Source organism: Homarus americanus, unplaced genomic scaffold, assembly GCF_018991925.1.
Source record: "Homarus americanus isolate GMGI-L3 unplaced genomic scaffold, GMGI_Hamer_2.0 scaffold50924, whole genome shotgun sequence".
NCBI classification, from domain to species: Eukaryota; Metazoa; Arthropoda; class Malacostraca; order Decapoda; family Nephropidae; genus Homarus; species Homarus americanus.
Genome location: NW_024718094.1, coordinates 3,380,455 through 3,391,781, shown reverse-complemented (window position 1 = coordinate 3,391,781; position 11,327 = coordinate 3,380,455). Strand labels below are relative to the sequence as shown.

General features: G+C 35.6%; 1 protein-coding gene across 1 annotated transcript; it reads left to right on the top strand.

The window, feature by feature from the left end:
- Nucleotides 1–459: 459 nt before the first annotated feature.
- LOC121859124 (polypeptide N-acetylgalactosaminyltransferase 5-like) lies at nt 460–10,940 on the top strand (the record flags this gene model as incomplete). Its single annotated transcript, XM_042355829.1, is given in 2 exon segments — nt 460–594; nt 5,557–10,940. Coding segments are annotated over 2 exon segments (282 nt in total), but the record flags the coding sequence as incomplete, so codon positions are not given.
- Nucleotides 10,941–11,327: the final 387 nt, after the last annotated feature.

Below are 11,327 nucleotides of genomic sequence, written 5' to 3'. Positions count from 1 at the left end.
ATGAAAAAAATAATCATGAACTCATTGGTTTTGCAAGCAGTACTTGATGCTTTGTTATTGTGATACATATTGTTTGCACTGTTATTTCCATATCTGGGCTTTCTTGCATGTAACCAGCTTGCTTTCTAGCACCTCTTGCCAACAATCTCTTATTAATTTTTCTTGTGCTATTTTTTATTTGAATATAAACAATTTAGAGTTTCCAAACAAGTTTGTTTTTAAAATATTTGTATACTGTATACTGTAGCTGTATTTTAATCTTTTTTGTCATTTTTCTGATTGAACTTTTCTTTTCTTTTTAAGATGTTGAGTTTTTGACAAAACAATATATTAAATAAGTAATGAACATTTATGTATTTATGTATGGGAATACTGCAGTAAATAGTGATCCTAAATATTCATCATAGTTTTTTAGCTTAACTCAAAATTGCAGCCATTAACATAAAATTAATCCCACAGGTATTTGCATATACCAAGAGACAACAGATTATGTCCGATGATAACTGTCTAGATTCCTCCAACCCAAGTGGTCCTGTCAAGCTTGTGCGTTGTCATGGCATGGGTGGAAACCAGATGTGGACGTTTAACGACCAGGTACAGTGATGAAAATAGAATAAGAGTATTTTTAATTTTGTGTAGTGAAAGTGAGATGTTTGCCATAAGACTTCAAGGGAGGTACAGTAATAACAGGGGATACAGTACTCTTCTTTCAGCTAATTCAAGCCTGCATATGTCAAACTCTTTCACTGCCCATGTTTCCCTGCCATACAACATTACACTTCTCACACAAGTTGCATACATCTTTCGTTTCATGCGATGGGAAGGTCCTTTTGTTGTCAATAAAGGCAGCAACTTCTTAAACTTTCTCCAGCTTCTTCTGACTTAGAACTGAGCTAGCTTCAGCACCACCCCCAGCACTGATCATGTCACCCAGGTAACAGAACTCATTGACACAATCCAAGGATATACTCGTATTCCCAATGTTGAGTTTCTCCAGCCTTGCTTAGGTCACATTATTACTTGTGTATGCAAGACACTAAAAGTTAGCAATATCCTGCAGCCTTTCATCTACTCATTACATATCTTTTCTACCCATCTTTCTGATTTACTGCACATTAAGTTTCTAACAACACCTTTCTTACAGACAGCACATGGCCATTTCCTCTTTCCTCCACGGGTCCTTCACTGTTGCCGCTAATCAATACTTTTGTTTTTGCCACGTTCACTCATGCCCTTTGACTCTATTCCACCCTTCCATTTCATAAACTTTGTCCACTGCCTCTTCAGTACTATCAGCTACATTATGCACACTAAATCATCAGCATACAACAACTCCTATGGCAGACCATTCCCAAAGTTCTATGATATTGCCTCCAGCACCATTATAAACAGAAGGGGGCTCAAGACAGACTCTTGACAATGTCCTTTCACCTCAAATTCTTCACTTTCTTTGCCATTAACTCTCACAGCATTTTTGAGCCTTCATATACTAATGCCATAACCACTTGAACAAGACACTCCTCAACCCATAGCTTCTCATTACCCACTATACTACTTCTCTAAGTCTACAAATACGAAGTACAACTTTCTCTACTTCCCAAGATATATTTTGTAGTTGCCTGGCCATAAATATTGCCTCTGTAGTTTCCCTACCTGGCATGAACCCAGGCTGCATTTCGTTGATGTCCACTCTCCCACATTTTTGATAACCTGGTCTGTTTAACAGCGTCAGGTCCCTGTAGTTCCTGTTTTCAAGTGTATTACCTATACCTTTGTAAATATTCATAATCAAATTGGTCTGTCAATTGTGTGGAACAGTACATTCCATCATGATTGCATTAATCGATTTGGTCACACCGACATTGTGTGATGCTTTCAACATTTCTGCAACTATTCCAGTTATACATAAATTGTTCCTCACATATTAACAGCCATTTTATACACGCCCCATTATTCAGTTTTTCCTGTCTATCCTCCCGTTTGCCTTCTCACCTAATTTCAGTTCACGTTTGTAACTTGTTCCCAGTTTATTTTATTTCTCTAATTTTCAGCTAGTTCCCCAAGAAGTGCTTTGTCAACTAGATTATCTGAATTTGCACTCGTGAGCAGGTTAACATGACCACTCATACTTTCGTTGCCAGTTTCCTGTTGAGGACCAGATGTTTTACAGAACATGAGAGAATCCCTCAAACCCGGAACTCTCCGATAGCCGGAATTGAAATTTTCTCTGAAAACCGTTTCCAAAGTCGGAATTTTCCGGAAAATTCCGGCTTTGGGAACGATTTTCCGAGGGGCAAATTTTTCGGAAAATCCTGAGAAATTTTTCCCAGTACCCGAAAAATTCCGGGGATGGGGGAGTTTTTCTGGGTTTGAGAGATGAAAATTGGGCGCATTTTCTGGAAATTCTGAGAACAAATTTCCGTTGCCCGGAAAATTCTGGGGATGAGGGATTTTTTTTACAGCTTTGAGAGAGTCATCTCGTTACCTGGAAATCTCTCCTTCCCGGAAGTGCTCTGCACCAATTGTTCCAGCTAACGGAGATATCACTGTACTGGGAAAAGCTGTTGGTTAGTGAATCGACGGTTATCGAAGCAATTAATCCCATAAGGACATAGCAAATTCAGTGGGATAGAGACTGGCCACCCTCCAAAAACTGCCATCTACCCTTAATATATCTTTGTCATGCACACTGTCAAGCAAGAAGATAAAGCAGACATAAAGCAAGCATAATAAGCCTTAAATAAGCAATGTAAAGCATGAATTGAGACTGTTATTTACCTGTTTTGAGGATGGTACAAACAGTCCAGGGTGGCAAGTTCAAGTCTTTACCACTCTTTGCTTGTCCATCACGACTCTTATTATGCCTTATCATATCACATCAACCTGCCCAGCACAAGAGGAACATCAGAGAGCAAAGATGGCGGGAATGAGTTAGGGCAGTGTGCAGAGCCCTCTCGTGGCAACAATATGCCCCTACCACTGCCCGCCAAATTCAAAACTGCTCTGCCATTCCTCTCCTGATCGTTGGATCTCTGGGGTATCAACGAAACTTGAGGGGTATTTCCCCTTTATGTAATCGTCGGTTATGCGAAGTGGTGGTACACCTGTACTGCAATCTAACACCAGCCTTCCCACAACACAATTTCATCATGCAACCAACATCATGCAACTGCACAGTACATCCAAGTGCTAAAATATTTTCTCTCTTAAAATTGTATGACAGCATTTCCTTCAGAACACTGTATACACACTTCTAATTCAATTATATTTTTTAATTTACTGCTTGGTGTGTAAAGGAAGCTGAAACAGGTACTGTAGTTTGTTTAATCACCCCATTGTTCCTCATGAGTTTGTTCTTCCTTGTCCAGTGTCAGTACAGGGGGAAACTGGAGTACCCGGAGAAAATCTAATATGTTTGGGAGGGTCATACTGGATAACAGCCTTCTCATATCTGTCTAGGGCCAGGAATTAAACTCAGGACACAGTAGTGAGAGATATGTACATTACTGCACACCCTCACATTATATTACTTAACCAACAGTTACCACATGACCTTTGTACAACACACTAAAAACTTGTGAGGAAAGTCGAGACACGAGGGGGGCCAACTAGCCGAGAAAATGCATTTTTATGATTTGGTTGCATAAATGAACGAAAATATCACTTACTTCTTTACAGTGGCCTTACGAGTTTCGCAATTACTTTGTTCTGGGAACCCCTTGCAGAATTACTGAATCGTGGAAGTCATGATATACTGTATGTTAACATGTTAAAGGTACAGTACTTCTTCATTATGGCGCCTGTGCCAAGGTTCTCTTTTTTGCCCTTTCGTCCCCTTCACTCCCCCAATTCAACCAGAAAGCAATGCTCTAATATGACTTGAAATAAAGAAAATATAATATCAAAGTATAAATTAAGAAAAATAATGTGTGGAAAGGAATTATGTGGAGGGAAGTACAGTAGGTAGGTATGACAGTTGAGGGTGGAATGACTCGGCAAAAATTTCCCCTCTAGGAGACTTCCTTCAGCCCTACCCTAGTAAATCAACACTATGTAATTTCACCATAATTCCCGCATTATATTGGTTCATTTGGTGCCTGGTTAATAAAACATTATTGTCAATAAACAATTTAAAAAAATCGCACACTCAACCCAGATAAGTTATTGTGTCGTATTAAGTTCCTGGTGATATGTTTACATAGGTGAACAACTGATCAGACAGCGTGCCAGGGAAGGAGCTGTTTATGTAATATAGAACTACTTTTTGTACAATATCTGTGTTACTGTATTTTTTATGTATTTATGTACAGTACAATGTTTAGTGTTTTTTACAGTCTTGTTACCAAAATATATTTTATATAACAAAAAACAGTACTGTAATGTATTATACAATAATACTGTATTTAATCTATAATTTAAGCACAATTTAGACACAAAAACTTAAAAAGTAGAAGGTACAACACACATTTTATAAGTATGGGTAGCTGGAGACTCTGGAGGAAGGTGCGTGTATGTTGCGAGGCTGGGAATTTGGGGGCCCACGTGACACTCTTGAATTGCAAAACTCGAGCTGCGTGAAACTTGTGAGGCCACTGTATTAGTACAGTATTTTGTTGCGTTCCCCCTGCACTGCAGACTCCTGTTCACTTAACCATATTTTGTAGCATTAGCTGCAGATTGTTTGTGCAAAATTTTTTGTAAAATAAGCACAATACTTGTACTGTACTTAAATTTTTTACTCTACAACCAGGTGAGCGTCACTACATTTCTCATGAACCTTTTTATTTTCATCTTTAATTCATTTGCACTGCTCCATGATGTTCAGTGTGCCTTCACTACTGCCTGACTGAGGCAGTGTTATGGGATGGAGATTGGAGACAACACCAACATGTACAGGGACTTAATGTGTTCATTATTAATTCAGTAACACCCCACCACTTGCCCCCCCCCCCTCTGCTTGTGTTCTTAACACTACTCGGTATAAGTTTTTTATAGCAATGATGGAATTTATCATGTTAATAATTACAGTACAGGGTATAGGATTTTATAATTAAATACTTTGAGATGCTGTAGAGAAATTCTAGAGGGCTAGATTCCTGACCCCATATGTTTTGAACAAAACATTTATATGGAGGGCCACATACATTCAAATCTTGTAGCTTTGGTCAGTAGTAGTGAGTATATACTTGTGTACACATTAAAAAAAGTACTGCACAGATGAGGGAGAGTGGAATATGTGTGTTGGTCCTGTGTTATGGTGGTAGCCCTGCTGTCCTTGCCTGAGGGTGTCCTCACATATCTGCTGTTCACGACATATCCTGTCGTATATATAGTTGATGGTAAAACTGAATATGAACACATTAAGTCATGTATGGTTCATTATGGAAGTCAGCAGAAGACCCCCCCCCCTGCTTGATACTTTTTTACTGTGTGTACAGTAGATACTCTACAGTACAGAAAAAAAGTTTATTTAGTATCCAAAAATATCTAACATCCAACATTAATTGATCAGTTTGAGGAACTTGAAACTACAGGTATTCTCAATTTACATTTCAGGATGGATCAATTCGACATGTAAACTCTGGCCGATGCCTGCAGAAGCCAGATGCTCGGGATGTTACTCTGCCTGTTCTCAAGATGTGTGACGGATCAGTGAGTCAGCAGTGGATTATGAACGGGTCCTTTAAATGGCAGGCCAATTAATTTCCTACCGAGTGTTTGTTTTATTGAAGTGAATTGGTGTCATTATTTGATCCCTGAAATAATATGGAAAGAAGTGGTTTGTCGAATGTGCCCTCGTAACCAGAACTATGTGATGCTTGGTGTGGTTGGCATCTGTAGAGTTTAGCTCTAATATTTTTTTGGGTGATCCATGTGAAAATATAGATGGTAAATGTTCAGAAATTGTGAACTAAACATATTTCTCTCATGGTTGTGAATGACAGTTGATGCTACTTAATGCCCAGTGTAGGATGTCCCAATAAGCACTTCTACTACTGGCTACTACAACACAGATACCATCCATGATGAAACTGGCGAGGTTTTATCACTTGTACTTAATGTGAACTGTTAATGATGGCCAGAAAGGCATCCCCAGAATGTCATGCCTGTAGATATAAACTACTTTCTGTGTAAAGCAAGAAACTGTGGCTTTGTACAAACTGCAAAAGTCGTCTCCTCCGATGTTTCAGTGTACTGTTTATGTTAGGCATTATATGATCCTGACAAACAGCATTTGAAAATCATGTACATATTAATGGACTATGTTTTGAGCTATAGATAAAAATGTTTCAATTCATATACAATACCAGTACAGTAGCTTTGATGAGAGTAAAAGAAAATTATCCGGGAAATTGTTTGAACTCTTAAAATGTTTGTCCGTGGAAAACAAAAAACCTATTAACAGACGTGATACACAAAGGAAAACATAAGAAGAGATGCCAACTGGGAGTCACTGTACTGTAGGTGAATTACATCTTTTTTTAGGTGGAATGGACTTAATCTACAGTAAATATATACTGTATGTATAGTGTAAATATGACATTATCCTGTAACTTCCAGAGTTATATCTTCCTGTATTATCTGTCCAGGTGAGAATGTGAAATCAGTGCCTTCTAAGAAAGCCAGAGAAGGTTTTTTTTATATGACGACGTCACACCTGGTATAGAGAAAGGGCCATGCTGCTACAGAAGTTACTGGTAATATACCATACTATCTGAGGAGAGAACTCAGCCAGTAGAAGATAAAGTGCTGTGAGGAGAGACCTTGTTCAGTGATAGAGCAACATAAAATGTTTATACTACTTTGTATTAATTACTTTAAAATTTTTAATTTATTTTACTTGTTGGGTATTGTAACTTGGATGTAAAATTTATAAAACTTGAAAAAATAAATGGTTAGGCAAAATCATAACTATCTGCTAGTAGGTGTAATGACACTAGATCAATGCTCTGCACTTGCTAACCAAAAGATGCTGGTGAAGTCTCATCCTACTTCCTAGAATGGTTGTTGCAATGTCATCCTGTGCACAATGCTTGTTGTAATCAAGGTTAAAGCATATTCTCTTCTCGGGATGTACCACCTTGCTATGCTGAAGTGATATAAAAGTGGTAGCTTTCTGCAGTTTTAAAAAAATAGTTTAGTAACATCATGGTTTCTGTATATTTTATTATAAAATAGAACATTTTATTAACCTTCATAAAATAGTGTGATGTTAGAAAAGAAACTTTGTTTGAATTACGTGTGGACACGACTCTCCTCAAAACAGCATTTAGTGTACAGTAGTGTCCATTTAATATTGTAAACATTTAGACCTATTTATTAATGCCATATGTACAAGACATGTTTGCCTTTGAAAATTTAATTAATAAAATGTCAGTAATTTATGACTCAAGGTTGTAATGCAGCAGCAGCCTCATAGTTATTATTATATCAAACTTATTTTTCTTGAAGTGGTGGAACCCAACTCCTTTAATTCTTACCATAGCAGACTCAACAAGGTGTCAGACAATAAAGACAGTGGTTGTTATTATGACTCAGTGCTTCAGACTAAAAGTACAGTATACAGGCAGTTAGTGTATTTTAAAGTTATTGAGAACAGTCTGTATAGGGGCCTGTAGCTTATATGGCATTTTAGGCAAATGTCTGATTACGTTTCCTGGTATATATGATAAGGTAAGGGTCTACTGTACCGGCATGGTCAAACTGTGATACCTGCACAAGACTTACCAGCGCATAAAAGTGTTATTGGTTATGTAGTTTATGATTGCCCATATGACTCCCCCAAAATGTAATAGTTACATTCAGAGTACAACAACAAAAGATACTTCATGAATAGGGAACTCCATTTCATTGTTTTGGAGAAAGCTTTATTAAGTATTCTAAAATGTAGAGAATAATATATCAGATAACATTCTTTGTGATGGCTGCTTGCATGGATTACACATTTCTTTCAAGGACAAAAAGGATGTATATCTCCACTCATGCTTCAGACAAGTTGAAAACCTCTACTTGGTTTCACTTTCGATGATATTGATTGGAGATGAATTAGAGCAGTTATGTTGTACTCTGAACTCAGAATACCGAGCAGTTTTCCATAAGTGTCAAAAAAATTTCCTGTTCATTTCTCAGGTGTAGTGAATGGATAACTTACCACTTCATATCAATGTGTCAATAAAATCAAGGTATGTGTTATATATATATATATTATGAATGATGATTGATATTAATGAAAATGTTATGATTTATTGATGGTTTGTATAAAAAATTAATACCATTATCTTCAACTGTTGAACTTTTTTAAGATTAATTTACAAAACAATTACAATACGTACTATTAATTTTGCCATTACTCACATTGTCATTACCTTTTGGTAATGATTGTTGCAGTTCTTTTGTCAATGTGTCAGGATAATGGTATCTTAACTTTTTACTGTATACTATTTTCAGTGGTGGAGGGATATTACTATTTATAGAATGGATTTAATTTAATTTTTTATTAATATTAAACAGTGGTGGTGGAAGCTTTTTGTATTCAGTTAGGTGTAGAACATCAAGTTTTGCAAACATTGTGTTAATACCAAGACCATTATTAAACCCGTAACAGAGGCTGTGAAGCTCATAAGAGTGATTTCATATACTGTAACTCATATTTCCATGATTCAAGTTAAATATAATCCAATAATTAATCCTTAAGAAAAAATAATTTGTTTTTAATGTGAATAAAATGGTCTTGTAGTAGTATACAATTTGTTCTTTTTTTTTTTTTTTTTTTTTTTTTTTTTTACAAGATTTTGTATATATTTATGTATATTGACTTATTTTAAGAAAGCTTATTTCCAATTTGAATTAAATTTTTACAAAGGCTCTCCACATAACATTTCTTTCCACTTGTATGCTTTTTGAATGAGTTAAAGTTGTCAAGATTTCTCAAGGTGCATTGTAATTTAAGGCTCAGCTTTACCCGTCTTAATCTTCTTCAATTCTCTTACCAATATAGCTAAGTTTCTCATTATTTTTGTCAGTATGTTAGATGCAAAGTAGTAGATAATATGACTCACTTGTGCCAAGTACTTAGGGGAAATTAGGCCAAATCACCATACACTTGCCATGTTAACAAGGTTGTCAGCTTGCATTCTTTATAGAGGAAAAGGTATTTTTTCCTAAAGTGGCTGAAAAAGTATGTATTTGAGGACAGAAGTATGGCACCTTGATTGATTGACCCATACATAAGACCAATGTAGGGTGTAAAATTTGGATAAATATGATTTTTGTTTTTCAAGTATTAAAATTTGGTTACCTAGACGACAATCAACAGTAAATGAGGTTACACAATAAAGCACACTTTACTAGCATGAAGGTGGCATCTGTCTTTTCCCAGTGGTATTCTCAGTATCTGATGAAACACTGGACATTTCTTTACATGTCCATTTTATTCATTTTTTGAAATGAAGAGATGCTTAAGATTTTGAGTCCTAATAATAATACCATTGTGATTGTTTAGTTGAAGGCTTCATGGAATGTGTATCTCATCTGCTAAAAATATAAATTTCTATTATTTATTTTATTTTTTTTATCTGGAGTTCTCTGTTCTGTGTAAAGCAGAAGAACTACTTTATTAAAGGTCATTGAGTAACTTGTGTCCAAGCTTCTGTACTCTTTAGCTTAGTTATTTAAGACTGTTAAAATATCCTACAATGGCAAGTTGTTTAAGATGAAGACATTCTGTGTTATAGTTAATTCTTTATTATTACTACATACATATATATGGGCTTCTCTATATTCAATTTCTGATACTATGTTTGCTGAATTTCAGCAATAGAGGCAGTCAGGAGCTGGATTTCCTGAAAGAGCATATTTTATAATTAGTGGATTGCCTTTGCCAAGCACATATAGGGGTGTTCCATTAAATTAGTATTGGTACATTTTGCAGTGAAGTGACTGGTAATCTGTACCTATTTCTGTCCCTGTAATTGTTCTTGAGTTATCATAAAATAGATTTATTCCACTTAGTCATGTATTCAAATTTGGACACAAGTTGCAGAACATTTCATAGGTAATTAAGACACTATACTCCAGGTTTTCTTCCATGGTGTCTGAGAGGCAGGATGGTTGGGATATGATTGAGTGTTGCATTTGGGTCATCCTTCATGAATTTATTATTAAAGTTTTTTTTTATTATTCTACACTACTGGCTTTTGTCTTTCAATTTGTTCTTGTAGTTTATACCTCAAACAGATCCCTGGAGGAGGTGAAGCTATAAGACAAGAGCAACTAGTGTCAAAACCTTGTGTAATATTGTCATTGTGAATATTGTCTTCATAATTTTTCTTTTGTAAGTTGATCAGTCTAAAAACACAAGTTCCATGAGGTAGATTTAAATTCTGGTGTCTCACTTTTGTCTTATTCTTAAAAAAAAAAATGGTGCTTTGAAAATTAAATATGTAGGCTCATAGATCTACTGATATAAAATGAGTACAGTAAGTGCTTATGCTAATTTCTGAGTTTTATTATTAAATCAAATGATTCCATTTATAGTTTAAGGTATGGATTATATGAATATACAATATATATATTTTTTTCGTATGTGACTGCATAGTTTGAAGTGGAAATCAAGAAACTCTTTTTCAGTCACTATTATACTTGATACTGTAGATGATTGTTTAAATATTGTGTAACTTTAGATGATTTGGCTCAATTCTTTTCCATTATATTATGTAAATCTTTACTATTCCATTATTCTAAACCTGTGCATTGTTGATCTGCATTATTGATATGACAGACATTTATTTGAGATGAATTTGTGTCAATTGTACAATCCTGAATGTAAAACTAATTTGGTTCATAGTAAAATTTGTGAATGTGTGTGTGTGTGTGGGTGTGCGCGTGCGTGCGCATGGTGATGGGAACCTTACAAAGTTTTTAATAAAATGTTTCAAGTACAAAATTTTTACCTCACCATCTGCTTATACAGCAAGTCGCTCATATTTATCGTTGTAGATGCGTTTAAAATTTTTTACATTATTCAGACAGTATATTCCCAGGCCTCAGTGCAACAAACCCACAGTAGATTTTCGACTTTTCGTGGAAGTAGATAGCTGACTTTTTGGGAGGTATTAACATAATTTCCAAAGTAGATTATCATAGAAAACGGGAAATTTGTATCACAGAAAATGTGAAATATTTCTACTTTCTGGGAAAGTTGGTCATCTACTTATAGAAAACGGGAAATTTGTATCATAGAAAATGGGAAATATCTACTTTCCGGGAAAGTTGGTTATCTGCTTTCCCGAAAAGTAGATTATCTACTTTTCAGGAAAGTAGATTTT